The sequence below is a fragment of the Abramis brama genome (genome assembly GCF_963993115.1).
Source record: "Abramis brama genome assembly, chromosome: 3".
In the NCBI taxonomy this organism is placed as follows: Eukaryota; Metazoa; Chordata; class Actinopteri; order Cypriniformes; family Leuciscidae; genus Abramis; species Abramis brama.
In genome coordinates, this window is record NC_139965.1 from 30819729 (window position 1) to 30840155 (window position 20427).

Here is a 20427-nt window from a genome sequence, read left to right on the forward strand (position 1 = left end):
ATGCAACACAGGAAACGATGAAGAAAAGTGGGAAGAAAGAGGGAGAAGTAAGCACCATGCCAATAGTGAACAAAGGGAATAACATTAAACACAACCTGCCTACTACAGCTACGACAACTCAACACTGTCCTCGACAGCAACATTTGAACTCAAATGAAAATGTTCAACTTCTCACAACCACATTTTGATTTTAGACCAAGGGAGAGAGAGAGAGAGAGAGAGAGAGAAACAAAAAGAAAAATTGTGCTTCAATGTTTCAGCTCTTTCAGTGAAAGTCTTTTTATTTTGTGCTTCAACTTTGAATTGTGTGGGACTGTGGAATAATGCATATTTGGAGCTGCTCATATTGGTTCTTATTCACAAAACACCTGCCATGGGTAACACAAATGGATACAGTTTAGCTACATTGAACTCCGTGAAGGACAACAACATAATGGGACACAGAGTGAGTAACAGAGTATCATCATTAAAACGTGTACAGAAATTTAAGACTTGATGTGTTTGGCACATAAGTGGAACTACTCTGCACTTGTGAGATGTTTTAAGGTGCACAAATCTGCAGACCTTCACACAAACGCCAGTCAATCTGCTCTGGATAAAAAGCAACAAAACTATGAAAAGATTCTGTCTAACAAACAAAAATCCCTGCCTAGAACAAGTTCACAAGAATCTTTGGATTGTTCAAAATGGTGATTCGTGGTGCAACATCGGCCTTCACATTTTTCTTCCACTAAATGGTTTTTGTAATGCATGTGTTTATTTGAACAGAGGCACAGACCAGGGACTGGGGATTCCCTGCACTAGCATCTAAGAGGGGCTTCACACCTGGGTTCAGTCTAAAGCATCTCTAACGTATGAAACTAACTTAAAAGGCATACAGACCGGCATATCTGTACAAGTCGCAAGAGTGGCACACGTTTCCTCACCTGGATTGTTGGAAGTGTGTCCGTACTTGATGAAAATAGAAAGATTGTGAGGTTAACAAGAATTGGCTTATTTGCAATTAATCAGTGAAAATAAAAAGCACCATTAATAAATACAAGCGTTTCAAACAGTGATGACAATAGTGAGGTAAATGTCAAACAACAACAATAAAATAAAAAGTCTAAAACACTATTTTCACTTATTTTTTACTAATTGCGACTCAGGGCTCAAGTTATGCTGTGAGGAAATAAACGAATGACTTCTGATAAAAGCACATTTCAGCATCGTCACTGCACATGTAAATGTACTTAGTTTAGAGATATTAAGTAAGAACTTTAGACTGAACCGTGGATCTGCTTCAGACTTAAAAAAAAAAGCTCTTGGTACAATTTTTTTTGACTAAACAGATGACACTAAATCTAGTGAAAAGGGCCACACATCAGTTGTTTTAACAATCGGTGAATGTATCCACAAAACTTCACAAGGATTCTACAAAAACACTGTTGAATCTTTTGAGTGATTTTTTTAAACAACCGTTTTAATTCAGAGAAATTATTTAGGCAATATTATAAAACCTCTATAAAAATAGAAAAGGCATAATAGTTAAGTAATATACACTATCTGGATAATGATTTCTTCTCAATTTCCATAAAAACAATCTTCTTACCTCACGACCCTGCAGGACTCAGATTGGCGTTAACATTTGATTACGTTTTGAACACTAATTTACTGCCATGGTCAACTAAAGTGAGCTGCATGGAGTAACTCAAATACACGATCACAAGGTCAACTGTGAGTCTGAGGAGTCTCGATATACCAGGGTACAAGAGACCACCTGCAAACACTGAGAATAAAATACTTATTGAAATTGACTTGATTCATACGGACAATTAAGTGGCCGTGAATTCAGAAATTGTAAACTTCCTTCCTTCTTTATGTTCTTGGCAACATTTTCTCTCACTCTTTTCCAGAATGCAAATATTGCTAAAAGCTTCAAGACCAACCTCTTGAATTGAGGCGTAGGATAATGTATCAAATGACCATCAAAATAAAAGTCATGTTGTGGATTGTGTACAAATGCCATTTTAAAACCATGTGTGCTACCATTGTGATTCTTCAGCAACTTCCAAAGAATAAAAAAAAAAAAAAAACTGTGGGTCAAAAAAAAAAAAAACATCTTATTTTTGTTTGAGGCTTTTAAGAAAGGATTCATGAACTGAAATGAAGCACTCCATCACTTATTTCATCATGTACCAGGTGAGTAGAATAATGGGCAAGTAGTTTTGGTCTGACAGAATGGTGAGAATGTCCTGAGAGTAAGTGTAGCATCTCCAGCAAACTAGCAATACTGAAATATTAACCACCATCTATGAACCAGCATGTGATATAATACCCTTGCTTAGTGTTTGTCTTTTTAGAATGTAAAAATATGAATGTGAATTAAAAACAAGCAAAAAGCATCATCATTACTGTTGTTAGCTGAGCCCTCCAACAGAATACATAAAACAGACTTTGAAGCAATGTTACATCACCCTCATTGTGAAGACACAGATACATTAAAAAAATAAATAAATAAATTAGTGAAATAAATAAATGAATTAAATAAAAAGGCATCCATGAAAACGGAGTCTAGTGAAGTGCAGCCTGACCTTCCAGATGCTCAACACAATATTCAGGTGACTGATTGATTATCTTTTGCACCGATGCAGCAAGCCTCCTTCATTTTCAAGAAAGGCAGCATTGTAGGAGGCATCAGCATTACACTGTCCGAATGTACTACAAGAGTCTAGTGTAAACACAGGAGAACATCTACAGGGGCCAGACCGTGATGATCAAAAGTCTAAGGGACTGAAAGCAGTCACGCAGGCTGGCTTTCATTGTGCAACATCCTTTGACGCAAGATTTTGATTTATACACAGCAAACTTGTAATATGGCACCAAAAAAATAATAATAATAAGACTTAAGGGAAAACAAAAGATCAACAAAACAATTAGATATATAAATGTGAAAAAAAAGAAGAAAAAAAAAAATTCTCCTTGGAACAAATTCATAATGCTAACAATTTGCATGTTGTCTTTGTTTTTAAGGTTAAGAGAGAAGATATGTAGGAAAGGCCAGAGAAGTAAAAGGATTAGGAAAGGCAGGTGTTAAGGGTGGGTGGGGTCATTATAACTTTCCAACGTCACACTCCACTTACCAGAAAAACATTTTCAAAACAAGTCCATTTGAGAGTAAAAGCACTCAGTATGGCTTGCTGTCATTTTTGGATCGTTTAAGTTGCACCTTCAGCCGCTTCATTCCAATCTGAAAACCGTTCATTGACTGAATGGCCGCCTGGGACGAAACTGGATTGTCGTAACTTACAAAGCCTTGAGAAAAAAGAACAGAACCGGACTATGGTTACGCACGGCTCAGAATATACATCAAAGGCTTGTTTCTGATGTCTGAATTCAAAAATGAAGACAAAACAAGCACTCGACTCACCAAAACACTTGCTAAGGTTGGTCTGTTTGTCAATGAAGACCTTGGCAGAGATAACATTGCCAAAAGGCATAAACATCTGCAGCAAATCCTGATCACCAAACTCCTGTGGCAGATGGTAGATGAACAAGTTTGCTCCTTCAGGGCCTTTAGAAAAACAGAAGAGAAACAAAGATAACTAAGATGACTGCCTAGCAACCTTTTTATTTTCAATTTAGGTTTATCATTTATTCTCCTTGCCTAGTTAAAAGAATATTCTGTGTTAAATACAACTCAAGCATGCAGGCAGATTAGCACAGAAAATAGAGACCCAAGTTGATACAACTATCATACTGTAGGGTTTGCATTTTGTTATAGCATTTTAATTCGATTCAGTAAAACAGTTGTGCAAATTGCTCTTTTGATGTGGGAATACATTTCTAGGTGAATAAAGGTCTGTTTATGTGTTACTGCCATAATTACTAGTAATGCATCGATGATGCCACTTTTTCCAGAATGAGGCCAATACCTTCATTTTTGGTATACCTGTATTTTCACTGCATTTGTAATTTTTAGGCAGAGAAACCAAAATAATATGAAACGTATTTGTTGATTTAATTTGTTTAGCAAATATTTATTCCCTTTAATTATTATCATGCTTAATTATGAAGGCTACTGTTCCTTCTCTTCTCTGTTACTTTCATTGTTATTTCTATTGCTCTATCCTATTTTATCTTTCATTTAATAGCACAGCACATATTTAGAGCTGCTTTAGCAGTGAAATATCACAATTCTCTATTACAATTTTGATAGTACAGCAAAAAACTACTAGCCTAACTAATTTAAATTTAAAACATTATTAAAGACAGATAAACAGAGAGAAATAAAATAACCAAAAATAACCCAATTACAAATAGCACAAATAAATATAACAGACCAAAGATACAAATGAAATAGTGCTTTTCAGATATTTTTAACGGTAGTTTTCAGGTACAGAATTTATGTAATTTAAGTAATCAAATGTAAAATAGCACTGCACAGTCTTCACTGTATAAATTAAATATCGATAAATCTATATTAAAGTCACAAAAGTCATTCAGTCAAGAGCAGTGAATGACGGTCGGCCGCCGGGCCGTTTTTGAACATCGGTTGGCTTAGTTTTTTGGTGTGTTTCGCACTATTGGCTATAGTGGATGCCGTTGTGTTTTTTGGGCCAATTCAGCATGTTGATCATCAGTGAGAGAGAACTCTGATTGGCTGTTTAGATTGTCATATTACCAAGGCATTTGAATACACAAAAATTTTCATAAGAACATGAGCGGAGTGGAATAAACAAAGTGATCAGCGCCAGTAATATTCAAAATGGAAAGCAAGTGCTGCTTGGTTACGGTTTGTATATCTGCAGTCCTAGTTTCAGTATCCCTTTTTGAATGACGAAAATAGACTATTGATACCTGCTGATATAGACAGTTATTTCCTTACACATAAAAATCTGGCCTTGCTGAACTAACAGCATGTGAAATCTGGAAAGAGGGCTTTCAGGACGAATATTGTCATTTACATTTTTTAGGAATATCCAACAGTCTTTACTTAACAAAATGGTTTATTAATCTTAAATGAATAATCTTCTTAGGTCTAATATACACTACTATTCAAAAGTCTAGTGTCAGTATTATTTAAAGTATATATACACACTTTTATTTAGCAATTAATCAGCATTAAATTAAACAAATGTGACAAATCTTTTGTAAAATTATAGATGTATTTACTATTTCAAATAAATGCATTTGAACTTTCAACAAAGAATACTGAAAAATCCTGTATTATCCTGGTTTCCAAAACTGCAGAAACTGTTCGTTTTCAACATTTATAATAATTGGTCATAAAATACAAGCATAAAAAAAAGCATGCCACAGATGATTCCGATAGGCTTGAAGTTGTATTTAACCCAGAATGCTTCATGAATTAATTGGCAGAGTTGCTGGCATGGATCTCCACATACTTTTAAACAAACCAAAATGTAGAAAATGGACATTGTGGAGAGTGATTATGATGTCTTACCCGCACTCTGATTGGGACTTGCTGTTGCAGCATATTTAAAACAAAAATGAATCCTTAAGATGGTGATCACAAAAGCCACATCAACACACAAACACACACACAGTTTCTCTTGTACAGAGGCTTTCACTCTCCCAACCCAAACAGCTGCTCAAAGCTCATCAGACCTCCATGTACTCACCTTCCTTCTGGCTGCCAGCGGCACTAACGTTCTGCTGGGACAGTAAACTCTGACTATAGAGGCTAGGCAGTGCGGCAGCGGCATACTGCTGGATTCCGGAATAGGCTGCCTGAGTCAGAGCCTCCATAGTGCTCCCCGAGCCGTTAGAGAGACCTCCACTGCCCAGACCACCATTCAGAGCAGCCATACCTGAGCAAACAGAAACACAGCTCAGCTTTCAGACACACAAAAACTACTGAGATACAGAGAAACCGCGTTCAGAGAAGGAGATACAGCAGAAAAAGAAACGAGGCAAAGAATGTTAAAAATCATATTGATACTGTAAATACAAATGCATCCTTATGTGTTCCAGACAATAGTAAAAGAATTAAACATGTAGAAGTAACTTTATGTGCTCCTTTTTTGTTGATGTGACCACATCACCTGAGATGCATTTTAATAACATGGACAAACCGGATATTTAGCAACACCACCTGACCTTATACAAAAGCAAAAACAGTGAACGTTTCTTCTTTCTTACTTGCTAGGGAGCTCATGTTGAGACCTGCTCCAGCGCCCGCAGCAAGAGACTGAAGAGCACCTAAAGACGCCATGGGGTTCACCGAATTACTAGTACTGGAGGTGGGAGAGGAACCCGCTGTGAGGAGGAGAGAAAACAAGAACCAGGTTTGACACATTACTAATCCATCAGACATACTGCCAATTCACATTTCACATGCTCTCACTGCACAGACATGTAAAGCAAATGAGACTGAGAAGAAACAGCAGACGGTAATGAGAGAAGTCATGTATTTCAGAGTGCAAAAAGTGAACAAGTCAAATAAAGACAGCACTTTAAAGCAAATGATGGGGATTATCAAGAGTCAAGGTGGGCAGACTGATGCATGAACAGCAAGATATGTTTTAAACGCATTACACAGTTGTTTTTGCTTGGAGAAATTGCTAACACTTTAGGTTCAATTTGTCAACATTAGCTGTCATTACCAACGAACAATTATTTAACCAAGATTAGTAAATGCTGTAAATGTACGTTTCTACATATGCAAATAACATCAGGCATAAACTAATTTGACTTAAAATTCAAAGCTCCAATGTTTTGAACTTAGTAAAGTGAAATTTGCTATTGGACAGAAATATTCCACAGAGCAATTCTATTTCACAGACTGATAAGAAGCAAAGTTAAGAACAGGAGGAGATTAAAAAGCGGGACCAACCCTTGTAGGCGTCCCAGGCAGATTGAGCGGGCTGTCCGGAGGGCATACCTGAGCTGGTGAGGACACTGAGAGGGGAGCTGGAGGTGGTCAGAGCACTGCTACCTGTGGGTGTAGCCTGTGTAGCACTCGCTGCTGCTGCTAATGCAGCCAGATTCTGCATGGCATTCAGACCTGCCGCAGATCACAGACCATCCAGAATATCAAGAACTACACAACACCACACACTTGCTTCTCTCCATCATTCACATGCACAACCTCCTTTCATCGTCCTAAAGCTAATAGGCAGTCAGAACCAATGATTTTATGGGTTTGCAATGCATCTGAGAAAGTGGCTAACTAACAGCCGCTATCATTTTTAGCGGGTCTGAGTGGAGCGAAGCACTTCAGACTCTCACCTGACATTGGATGGAGATTGTTGAGCGCATTTCCAGAGGATGCAGACTGCTGTAGAAGCTGCAAATAAAGCTAGACATTACATCAAAACAGAGAACAGAGAGAGTCAGGACTGCATCCAGGACTGTGATGGAGAGGAGAGGAGAGGAGAGGAGAGGAGAGGAGAGGAGAGGAGAGGAGAGGAGAGGAGAGGAGAGGAGAGGAGAGGAGAGGAGAGGAGAGGAGAGGAGAGGAGAGGAGAGGAGAGGAGAGGAGAGGAGAGGAGAGGAGAGGAGAGGAGAGGAGAGGAGAGGAGATAAATCAGGCAAACAAGGCAAAATAAATACACAAAGGAGCGCATGTGAACAAGACAGAAACAAAGTAGAGGGAAATGTGGACATTCAAGGGCGATCAGAAATTATAATAGGACTGAAAAGGATTAGAAAGGGAAAAGATGAAGATAGAAGAAGTTTTCACAGCACACCCATGGAGCAGCACTAACACATTCAAAACAGGGCTACACATCTGTGCCGGCCCATGTGAGGAAACAACCAATTAAACAGTAACTTTAGGAGTAACCAATCATAGACAATCAGGATTTTGAGAAGCCAAATTAAATGCATTTAAATAACGGCCAAACACAGACCTGTAGCCCAAGTGCTCAAACACAGCAGAAAAACACAGCAACCTTTTTTTTTTTAAAGCAAATGTATGGGATGAATATAGTATCAAAATGATTAACACGTGCAAGCACACTTATCAATGAACTTGATACATGTTGCAGAAATGTTTTATCCATGCTTTTCAACTTACGTGTGCAAAATTCAAAATTGAATGAATGTGAAGCAATTTGTACAAATAGAGACATTTTTGTGAATACAAATGTTTTCCTTTGTATTAGTGTATCATAATTTGCGCATGCAACAAAGAAGATGTGCATTTGTGGATCAGGTGACACGCGTGCATTCATTGACTCGTTTCTGAGTCGATCTCATTTGATCAATTTGGATTTTGAGACTTTCATTTTGCGGGTTTTGCCTTGTAGATCCACCATAGACGAGATCCACACACAGATGCTTTATTAATAAGGTAGGCCTATATTGTGTACTAAATTTGGTGCTTCAATATCACTCTCATTAAGCGTCTTAAATGCGGAAGAACGCTTGATTATGCTGCCGTTGTCTGTTTTAGCCATAGGTTTTAGCAGAATACTGCCATCTAGTGGTAGCAGTTTTTCTCAGCCATCTGTGTGTGTATCTCGTCTATGGTGGTTCTACAAGGCAAAGCCCGCGAAATGAAAGTCTCAAAATCCAAATGAATCAAATAGGATCGACTCAGAAACGAGTCAATGAATGCACGCGTGTCACCTGATCCACAAATGCACATCTTACTTGTTGCATGCACAAATTCTGGCCTACATTAATACAAAATCGAGGTTTTGTATTAACAACTATGTCTCTATTTGTACAAAATGCTGCACATTCATGTGATTTTGGATTTTGCACACACAAGTTGTATTGTATTAGTTTAAATGTAGTGACGCACATTTGTGAATTTGTCAAATAGATGGGTAGTTGTGCACACATTAATGATTAGCACCAGGCCTATTCATTTGTAGTTGTTTGTGTGTGGGTTGTGAAATGCTTAAAAACCGCGAAAAGAAAGTCTCAAAATCCAAATGAATCAAATGAGATCGACTCAGAAATGACGTCAATGAATGCACGCGTGTCACCTGATCCACAAATGCACATCTTCTTTGTTGCATGCGCAAATTATGATACACTAATACAAAGGAAAACATTGTCTATTTGTACAAATGTCTATTTGTACAAATTGCTTCACATTCATTCAATTTTGAATTTTGCACACGCAAGATGAAAGGCATGGATAAAACATTTCTGCAACATGTATCAAGTTCATTGATAAGTGTGCTTGCACGTGTTAATCATTTTGATTCTATATTCATCCCATACAAATCTGATTACAAGGCTCTTACGGAATCTAATCTAATCACTACAGTTTAGGGCTGCACGATTAATCGCAATGAAACCGCACGCGATTTGACAAAGGCTGCGATTATTTTATGCGCGCTGATCAGTAGTAAATGCTGCTTCATCTGTTGAAGCATTGTGATTATCCATTGTGATAACACATCATACTATCTGTAGCTGAATAAACAGAAGATTGAAACGCGTTGATTGATTAAACATGACTAAAAAACACACAACTGCCTTATTCTATGTAAGAAGCCACATCATCTCACAGAAGGATGCTCAACTGTCGTTACGAAGTGAGTTTGGAATAAAAGCATGTTATTAAATGTTGTCTTTTGTTGGACAAAAGGTTCATAAATGCTTCTCATGTTTGGAAAGTGTATTTCAAATACACATAAGTGACTCAAACTCGCAGTGCTTTCAGATGGAGCAGTGTTTACAGAGCCATACATCAATGACAAACTGCGCGTAAAAAAACAAACGCAGCCTTTGTGATTTCATAATCGCTATAAGCCAAATCGGTTTAAGTGCGATTTCATGTAAATTGCAATTAATCGTGTATCCCTACTACAGATGCAAACAATAATGCATTATAGTTTTGATAAAGCAAATTACATTTTGAATGGAGCTAGGGGTGTCGCAATATAACAGCATTGATAAGTGATACTTAAGAAAAATCCCAACAAAAATCACCAATGATAATATCGTAATTAATCCAGCAATCTGCTTGACACTCCAACATAGGAGGTGGCAGTATTGCACCTTAATGCTTGTTTCTACTATGACGACGCAGAGTGTAGCTACTACTGCCTCACAAAATCATCTCAGAGGAGATGACAGACGAAAGAGAGATGTTCTACCTGCACCAGAAAAAAAGTGAGCTCTTTAGTGTGGTTTTTTAGATTTTTTTAGATCAACAGTAAGTGCTTTTTGTACAGTTATGGTTACAAACGCTCTCTTGTCTACCTACCCACATATTTTAAGTGATTCTTTTTTCCAAACAAATTAAAACAAAACAAAGTTAAATTTGACTGACAGTTTTTGTTTTTCTTTCAAAATTTCTATAGATATTGTGATTATAATGTTACTGAGAAGTATTTTGGCTATGATAATCATTTAGTGAAATTCTGATATTGTGACAGCCCTAGACGGAGCAAAGACCAGCTCTCATGTACTAAATATGAATGTTTTCATTGTGCACGGCACGTGCTTTGTGTAGTTTATGCAGTGCAGTTTGCATGTTTTAAACAGTGGCGCGGTTTCTACGTGCATAGACCTCAGATGCAACGGGATCTATCCTGTGTACTCACTGCAAGGTACTGTGGCCCCAGTGAGTTCAGTCCTGTAAGGTTTCCCCACATGGAGGCAGCGTTGAGCTGCTGCATCTGTTGCTGCAACTGCTGGGTGATGCGTTTCTGTTCCTTATCCTTCTGTGTGTCTGCAAACTTCACCACGATGGGAGAAGAGCAGCCCTAAGGGACACAACAGAAATCAAAATATAGTATAGCAAATACAGCATAGGATATAATTTAGAAACATATAAAAAGGGAAAGCAACCAAGTTGTCACAGATTATATGTTTATACTCTTATATGTTACAGCAGCGTCTCAGCCTTTCATAACACACTACTGTTCAAATATTTTGGGACAGTATGATTTTTTTCTTCTGGAAGAGAGAAATTAATACTTTTGATCAATTTGCATCCTTGCTGAATAAAAGACATTTACAAACTAACTGTTTCAAATAAATGCTGTTCTTTTAAAATTTCTATTCATAGAATCCTGAAAAAAAGAAAAGATAGAGATAGAGATATGGTTATAGATATATCTTTATACTATGCATTGGGGCATAGGCATTTATGAGTATGTGTATGTGTGTTTACCTCCATGGTCTGTGACTGGTGCATGGATTTGATGGCAGACTGGGCCATCTGTCTCGCTGTGAATGTGACGAAGGCACAGCCTGTGAACAGAGTTGACAAGTAAGAGAGTAGATCACAAAAGGACACCAACTTCTGTGTTTAAACCAAAAACCTAAATCCAATCAGGAACAATCAGGCAGAAACACAACCTCATCAAAAACGGGCCCGATTCAGGCCCAGTCTCTTTGGAAAACGGTTCGAGGGCTGCTGAGTCAAAATGGGTTGTGCCTATTACTTATGCAGTTTCCATGGTGATGGACAGCAAGTTCACTCAAGCTAATTCTAAAATAAATAGCGTGGGCCTGAATGTGCATTATGTTCCCTTGGTTACACTTTGGTTAACTTAAAAAAAAAAAAAAAAAAAAAAAAAAAAATCACAGTGATTCTCTACGCCTCAGGTAAATGACAGCTAGAAACTAGGAGAATAAGTGGACAAGGGAAAAAAATAATAATAATTATCAAAGCGACTGTGCAAATATTCTCAATTTGTTGCATGCCGTTATGGTTATATAACCTCTAATAACAGTTGCCATGTTGAGTTTGGGATGAATGAAGCCATTTTCATCTGGGCCGACAGGAGCCAATTGAGTCTCATTTTTCTCTGATGGGTTGTGTCTGCAACTAATAATTACGCAAACACTACCTCCTCGAAAATAACTAAAATGAGAGAGTAACTGATGATGTTTATTAGTGTGCTACCAGTGCACTGAAGGAAAGACTGCTGAAGTTAAATTCATGCGTGTATGTGCTAGAAGTCAAAACATTCACAGTACTGCCTCTATTCTCTCTCTCTCTCTTTTTTTTTTTAAATTGGGTCACATGATGGGTGTATAATTTCCTTTGGCTGGTGATAGTGACAATATACATGCGCTTGATAGAGTTCTCACCGCGGCTCAGTCCGTCAGGGCCTCTCAGTATACGGCACTCCTCAATTTGACCGTATGGAGAAAACATGAGCCTTATGTCATTCTCATTACACTTCTTTGAAATCATTCCAATAAACAGCTTTCTATCTTCTACCGCTGAAACACAAGAAAAGTGTGTTATGGCAGCACTGCCTCTGCACAGCTGTTCAACATTTTTGCGAACATTTCCTCAAACAATACACTACCGTTCAAACGTTTGGGGCCAGTAAGATTTTCTAATGTTTTGAAAGAATTATCTTAATCTCGCATTTATTTAATTAAAAATACAGTAAAACAGTAATATCACTACAAATCAACAATGAATTGTCATTACTCATATGATCCTTCAGAAATCATTCTAATATAGTAATAACTCAAGAAAACTTATTATCAAATGTTGAAAAGTTGTTGCTGAATTTTCTTCTTTTTTTTTTGAGAAACTGTGATGAATCTTTTTTCAGGATTCTTTGACTGACCCTAAACTTTTGAACGGAGAGTAACTGAGTAAATTCAAGTCACCCACCATTGTTTTTTTCACTGTCTGCAGGCTTCATCTGTATGGGATGATGCATCTGTGCAGAGAAAAAAATAATAATCACATGACTTATCAATACTGACATTTCCCATCCCCCATGAGAAATCAGCTGTTTGAAAAGCTTTAATAAAGGTTTCTTTTGGGTGTACTAAAAAATACATGTGTAGATTTGATGCATTTTTAAGAGCAATACATATAAGGCGGCCATCTGAAGACACACATGAAGGATTAATGGATTATTGATACAATAAAATAAAAATAGATCCTTTTCTCACCCCTGGAAGAATCTTCATGTTGTGAAGGGCATTTTGTGCTTCTAACGCAGATTTACGGGTGTAATATGTGACAAAACAACAACCTGCAAATGCAATAAATGGTCTATGAACCAAGTCCAAGATGACAACATTTCCGCTGAGACCAATTTCTAGAACTGCGTTCCAAATCCTAGTGAGCAGCATTTTAAGGGATTGTTGGCACATTCCCAACATGAGGACTGTTCCAAAAAGTAGGCAACTTAATTGCGCTGCCACATAAGACAACTTGTTTATGCCAAGCTTTTTAAGCAGCACTGCATGTGTGTGTGTGCTATGTGCTCACTAGGAATTGGAACAGACCGTACAAGTCCGCAGTGTACTGACTGTCAAGTACCTTTACTCTGTGGGGGGTTCTGACTCCTGTCCCGAAGAACATTGATTTCATAAACTGCACCATAGGGCTCAAACAGCTCACGCAGCTGATCCTCTGACCACGTCCGGGGGACCTGACCCACAAACATCTTTATAGCATCAATGTCGGGCTGGTCTGGGTGGTCCAGAGACCCATTCATCTTCTTGGTTCTACAGAAAAGAAAAAAAACCTAAGTCTGTTTAACTAGTCTTAAGGACATGGCCCTCAATTTCTCCCTGACAGATGATGATACTCAAACATATTGCACATGGAAGGATGCACACAACAATCTCATATCGTGCCCACTGCCCAAGTATGAAAACCCCAAATTTACAACCAAGTCTTATTTACCAACAGCACACCAGTATTAGACTAATCGGTCAGGCTGATTAAACCAGTTGATGATTGTTTTTTAGACCAAATCTTTTATTTGGCAGATAACAGTTTCCACTTGGTCAGCTTCGCCAATATATGATGCATTTGCTGTTCTCAGGTTGAGATGGGTAAATGGCTTGCAAAATAAGTACTTATTTCAACAGCTGTGTACATCTTATTTGCTATCACAAAATTGCTTTCTGTAAATAAATACTTGAGTACTTTGTATTGCATTACATAATGATTGTCTACACCAGTAGATCTCAGAACCAGCATCAGCCATTGAAAAACCCAAATTGATTGACCACTAGTCCAAACATGGTCATTCAGATAGAGTTCTATATTCTGATTAGATTTCTTGTAAAACTGTAGTTGTGCGAATAAAAATTGTGAATGCTGCAGAGCAATTTAAACCGGTTCTCTTATGAAAAAAAAAACTTTACTTATGTTACTGCTGCTTTATGTTTTTCTAGTGATTAGCAATACAAACTAGCAGAAAACATGGTACCTAAAGCATTCATGGCGGCATTATTAGCAAATTCTTCAGCCATTGCGTGAAGCGCAAACAAGAGTAAAATCCCTGCTCAAACAACATGTATGAAGCCTTAAAGGGATGGTTCAGAGTAAAATCAACCTAGGGTCCTTTGCACCATAACCTCGAGCCAAACACCCCCCCAGAAGCCTTTTTTCCCTTGGTCGAACATTATTAAAGTTAGAGCTTATTTAGAGATATCAGCCGGATGGCTTAGTGCAGGCACTAATGGATCCAAGGATGTATCTCGTAAATTACCCCACTAATAATGCCCAGAATGGTACCAAACTTCTACAGTAGTACAAATAGGTTCTGTACTCAAAACGAGGCATTGGAAAGTTTGTAAGTACATCAGGAGTTTATTTAAATAACACTTGCCTGACGGCTTATGCTACTGCTAACCCGGACGTCGACGTCACTTCAGTGGTTTGGGAAAAGCACGTAAAAGTCCTGGCAGAAAGCGATGCATAAGGATGTAGTGTAACGACGCCCAGTTCCAGGAATGCACTAATATTTTGTTGGTAGTACCAGTTTGCAACAATTATTAATTAACACTAAGTTGTCAACACTTCAGAAAAAAATTATAATTCGTCGTTACACTACATCCTTATGCATCGCTTTCTGCCAGGACTTTTACGTGCTTTTCCCAAACCACTGAAGTGACGTCGACGTCCGGGTTAGCAGTAGCATAAGCCGTCAGTCAAGTGTTATTCAAATAAACTCCTGATGTACTAACAACCTTTCCAATGCCTCGTTTTATGAGTACAGAACCTATTTGTACTACTGTAAAAGTTTGGTACCATTCCGGGCATTATTAGTGGGGTAATTTACGAGATACATCATAGGATCCATTAGCGCCTGCACTAAGCCATCTGGCTGATATCTCTAAATATCTCTAACTTTAATAATGTTCAACCAAGGGAAAAAAGGCTTCTGGGGGGGTGTTTGGCTCGAGGTTATGGTGCAAAGGACCCTAGGTTGATTTTACTCCAAACCATCCCTTTAAAATGGCTACACAAGATTTTCTGAGGTAAGCAATAACTGAAAATTGTTCATGCACTAACAGTTTTCAACTAACTGGATTTAAAATCGTAATGAAATGGAAGCAGCGACAGATCTTTTCTTACATATTGTGACAAACATGTTAGTGTAACAGATTATCGAAAAAGACAAAATGGGCTTGGTTCTATACATCAGTTGTTGATTGTGAAGATGTGGGCGTTGCACTCAAAATTGGAGGCAGATGAATGCGAGCTTGTAGGGGCAGAGTTTAAGCAGACTAAATGATTGCAGAAATCTAGCATCCGCAAATCTGGAAATCCATCTGTCGTTTTCACCTGAAAGGTCCAGTAATGACATTTTGATTAAACATTACGAGGCCCAACATTAAAAAAAAAAATTAAACGTGTAGATTCACAATAACATGGATTTAGAAAGTAGATTTGGACCTCAATCAATAAACCACCAAAAATGACATTAAAAAGAGAAAGGAAAATGTCAGATATCACAAAAGAATATCAAAGTCTGTGATGAGAATGAATTAAAAGAACATCTTGACACACTTCTGCTTGACAAGAGTAAAGCATGAGGGGAAGCAACGAGTGATGTCATGGACAGGCCTGAAGCACTGCTTCATCACTCTCTTTAGCAGCTGCTGATCAGTGGAGTGACAGATCACTTTACGAAAACACAGCATTGTCCTGCTGACAAAGAGCAGCATTAGCCAGAAGCTAAAAGCCAGATTAATGGCGTTTATTGATCAGAGAACAGCAGAGCTTATAAAACCTTCCACTTTGTCGATTTTCCAGCAACCAGAACTTGTTCAGACAAGCAGATAACACGGCCTCTCTAGAAGATCATCCAATCTGGGCCAGAGGAACATTGGGTATTCACTGGGGCAAAAACATTTAAGGATTGTTAATTCTTTCCCAGTGAACTGACCAGTTCCTGACTGTTGGGATTAGCTAAAGTCACAGAACATCAGAACACAATGTTGGAGAAGAATCAGAAGATTCTACCGATTCAACAAAAACTACTGAACCCGAATGGAAGAACAATCAGACAAACAGGAAGGAGATAATCAAGATGGTAGTCATCTCTTTCCCATTGCTGCAAATTAATATGAATAGTATATGAATGCAGCCTTCAATCTGAAGACTATTAGCAACAATGAACTCTGTTCTTTTTGGGTTATTTGTTATGCAAGAGATGCAGAGAAGGCAATTTACCATAGCTCTAGCTCAGTCAGCAGTTCCTGGCCCTGTTCTTGGCTAAATTGTTCCCTTTGAGGTTGTAAAACCTCACAGTGAGAATCACAAACAACCCTTGTGATTTTAATAAGACAAACACTGAAATGTTTTATTTCAGCATCCTGCAACAGCAAAGAATGAAATCTTGTGTTAACTTATAAATAAAATACGGGGCAATACATCCTATCCTATAACAGACAGGGAACAGCCACTCAAGATGGCGGAGTAAGTAGTAAAACAAGGATTTTTCCTTTCCTTTCTAAAACATGTGAGTGACTAACTCATTGACTATTTGAGAATATAACAGAGTTCACACCACAGGTTTTTACAATGCCTCAATCATATAAAACATCATACTCTCCAGATTTTTAACTTCTCTTTTTTGCTTTTCCTGGGCAGATTATGAAATGTCCAAATATCTTCATTTAGCAGATCCAACTAGTAGATCATACACAGTCAAAGTATTGGGCTTTTATTAAAGGAGAGGTTTCAGACTGGGCTGCGATTAGACAATACAGTCTAATAATAAAAACAACAACATGTTTACTACAGGATTATGTAGTAAACATGAACTAGCATCCCTCACTGCAGGCCTCTGGCCATTGGGCATTGACTTTCAGCTCCTTAATACCGAAAATACTGCCTGACATTTACATTTACTGGCCTTTCGGCTCAGATTAAGACGTAAACAAACCAGTAAATCACTCCGATTTTACAAACAACACTAATTAATAAAATTAAACAGTCACTGTATTAAAGGTGGAATTTTTTTATTAACTACAGAGACTATCAAAAAAAAGGAGAACTTAAGGTACTAGAGTGAAACCCAAATCAAGTTACGCCAAGCTGAACACTAAAGTCTGTACTCACACTGGGTTGGAAGTCAAACTGCAATGGTCCACCATCATCTCAGGAAGAAAATCCAGCTTAAAGGAAGCCATTTTCTTCAGCACTTCACCAATCAGTAAGTCTCAAATGAACACTGACAGAATCCACAAAAAAGCACTTGTTTACACTTAAACAGCCACAGCAACTATCCGTCTATACAACGTCTCTCAAGGTTCAGAAGTCGTGAGAAGTGACATGGGAACAGCTGAGAGAGAAAGGGAAATGTACACCTCATGGAGGCTGATCAGACCCCACAAAACTCAAATCGACATGGAGCAAAGAGAGACAACGACGAGGCTCGGCACTGTGCTGGATGACAAACACAGGCCGTAGCTCTGGTCACTGGGCTGGGACTGAGGATTAGGACGGGCCCGGCGGGCCACTAAAAGCTGCACCCCTGCTTCCACAAAGGAAAGTGCTGATGGAGGGGGACTTTTTTGTGAGTTTTTCTCTTAGCAAAGCAGAAAGGAGTGCAGTGTCAGATAAATAAAGCGTCAGATTGATGCTGATAAGCGTGAGTGAGCGGCAGGAATGAATGGGGACAGGCAGCTCTCTGGTAATCCCCGAGCTGAAGCGCCCCTAGGACACAATCATGTTCCGGCAACGGGCCACGAACGGTGCACTGTTCCAGCATGGTGGGGGTGGCGGAAGGGAGGGAGGAACGGGCTGCTCGGGGTCATGCAACATGGGTCATTTTATAAGCTCGCAGTCAAAAGGTGTCAAACAAAACAAGCCACAGGCAGACTAGGTATACTATTTAGTCTTGTTTAGCACAAAAACACCAATGGCCCTATAATAAGTATATAACAAATAACATTCAAATGCCTTGATTGCCAAAAAAAATAATATATATATTATTATATAGTTTGTAAAATGCTGATTCGTTCAGAAAATAATGCATATCATTTATGCAGGAATATATAAAAGAACATCCTTACAAAAATGTTTCTGCAATTAATCAGAATGTTATCATTTTTTTCTTCCTCAACAGTCTGTCTCAGATATTCAAATAGGCCATGACATCATCACTAGTCATGCAGTGACATCTGGTGGGCTGCTCACTGCAGATATGCTTGCTATTTAGAAAAAGGAGCAATGACAAAATAAGAGCAAGTTATTTTTTCTTCTCATTCCAGCTTCAAAGAGAAGCTGCTTAACAGACTTGTTTCCCACTGAGGGAAAACCTGTAGATGGAGGGTATCCTCACACCCCTGGGGTAAAAGGATGTGGAGTGTATGTGTTCTTACCCGCCAAGGGCAGGTACTTCCACAGCAGGAAGGGAAAGCTCGCATTGAGGTTGCCCGATCTGCGCTGTGGTCAGGTAGAGGGCTTCAGCGTCGATGCTATCCATCCAGTGACTTTGTTAAATGCTACAGAAACACACCAAACATTACAGGACACACACATCAGACACACATACACAGGTAAACATAAACTGGAAAGGAAAAAGAAAGAGAGACGTCTTCTGACAGAATAGACAGCATGCAAACCTCATGTCACAAAACTGCATGCACACAGAAAACACATATGTAGGAGAGTGAGAAGACACTTCCTGGATGATCTGAACATAATCATGTAAATGACAGACTATAATCTAAGAGGAAGCTGTTGTCACTTTCATTGGAGGTAGTAATCCGTTTGTAGAGGCTCAAACACAAAGGTTTGTCACATTAAAAAAGGGAAAAAATGGTCTCCAAGCTCAGACCAAACCAGATGTTTGTTCAGCCCAAAGTATATTTTCAATTTACTTTTAACAAAGTTACTGAAAGGAGAGTGTATATGACTAACAGCACTGTGTAAAATACTACTCTGCTGAGAAACAAAATATAAAGTCTCACATACCCAACCAGTAGCAAAAAAGATCTGTGGTCAAAGTAAATACAACTGATACATCAGTAACATAATATCAGAGTTTATAATATAGACATAGAAATGTACAAGTGCATAGGATCACTATCATGGTGAAACAACCAGACCACAATGACAAGACAGAATTTTCATTTTTTAATGTGTATGAACATTAATCTGAACAAAACAATTCGCTAGAATGAATCTGACATTCCAACGCTGCATATGAGCACATACACTACACAACTTTTAAAATATGAACAGATTTTAAAACACTAAGCATACACTTGCCGACTTTGTATATAGTTAGAGGAAATTACTGGGCATCATACTAAACGACTAAGGATCACACTAAATCAGAACAGAACAAACTCGAAAAGAAACACATGCTTTGTTGCTAGGAGACGCATGACAAATGAAAACAATGTGTTCTAAAATCAGCTCAAAATATTAAACATGTTTGATGTCCTAAAACGGCATGGAAACAAACTTTGAAGCTAAAAAAAAAAGAGGAAGATTTGGAGTCTGTGACCATCATACACTACACTGTTTTCTGTGAAATCTGTTAACTCAAAACTGCAGACTGACTAGGGATGTCAATTTACACAAATTCCCATGATCGATCGTCATTTAAATTAACGATCAATTAATCGTTAGCCTTAATATTGCAATATGCGTCTACTGCAGTGGCATATAGCCAACAGCATGACATTGACAAGGTGTGCAAATGCTGCTTAAAACGCCATGTTTCTCACCAAATGAATGAGAAGGGTTTTTAGTTTAAATAAAGGGCTAGTGGGATTATAAAATGAGTCAATGTGATTGATCATTTAATTAAATTACTCATTTAATAATCAAATATAACGACTAATAGCCTACAACATGTCAATGCCGCCTCAGATGCATGCTAGTCAGAATGTGTAACTCCTGTTTGTGGATGCGATCTTTGATTAATTGTTAGCATCCCTGAGACTGACTATGACTTTCACCAAATAGCACCAACTTGTCCAGACTGTAAATCTGGGGGAAAATCTGGGCAAAAGTTGTGTAGTGTATTCCAGCCTTTAAAAACAGTAAATGTAACATTTAGAGGGAAATAAAAACTACCTTGATACCAAAGGCTACACTAACTACGGTAAGGCTTCCAAATTACAACTAGTTGCGCTGCAACTTTTGGAAAGCTGCCTGATTCTCAACACTGTACACATCAATAATTTATCTTCCCTTTGGGAAACTCATGCCATGCAGCTGTGATGTGGCTTCTGACCCTGGGAGCGAAGTGAGAATGCTCTAAGACCACAGGC

At 38.3% G+C, this 20427-nt stretch overlaps 1 protein-coding gene across 8 annotated transcripts in view; it reads right to left on the reverse strand.

Moving 5' to 3' along the window:
• The window catches only part of celf1 (cugbp, Elav-like family member 1), a 34176-nt gene that overhangs the window by 2056 nt on the left and 11693 nt on the right, over nucleotides 1-20427 (reverse strand). The window contains exons 3-15 of one of the 8 annotated variants that reach the window (XM_084108629.1): nucleotides 18523-18645; nucleotides 13214-13401; nucleotides 12841-12923; nucleotides 12554-12602; nucleotides 12013-12147; nucleotides 11087-11166; nucleotides 10515-10676; nucleotides 7234-7291; nucleotides 6887-7009; nucleotides 6145-6261; nucleotides 5625-5813; nucleotides 3410-3553; nucleotides 3123-3294 (exon numbers count right to left, since the gene is read on the reverse strand). In XM_084108629.1, coding sequence (XP_083964755.1) covers nucleotides 3167-3294; nucleotides 3410-3553; nucleotides 5625-5813; nucleotides 6145-6261; nucleotides 6887-7009; nucleotides 7234-7291; nucleotides 10515-10676; nucleotides 11087-11166; nucleotides 12013-12147; nucleotides 12554-12602; nucleotides 12841-12923; nucleotides 13214-13401; nucleotides 18523-18626 — 1560 coding nt within the window. In that variant the 5' untranslated portion in view covers nucleotides 18627-18645 and the 3' untranslated portion in view covers nucleotides 3123-3166. Of the gene's footprint in view, nucleotides 1-261; nucleotides 3295-3409; nucleotides 3554-5624; nucleotides 5814-6144; nucleotides 6262-6838; nucleotides 7010-7233; nucleotides 7304-10514; nucleotides 10677-11086; nucleotides 11167-12012; nucleotides 12148-12553; nucleotides 12603-12840; nucleotides 12924-13213; nucleotides 13402-18522; nucleotides 18646-20427 lie in introns of those variants that run through there. The other 7 variants (XM_084108625.1, XM_084108627.1, XM_084108624.1 and 4 more) reach the window with 7 other exon arrangements.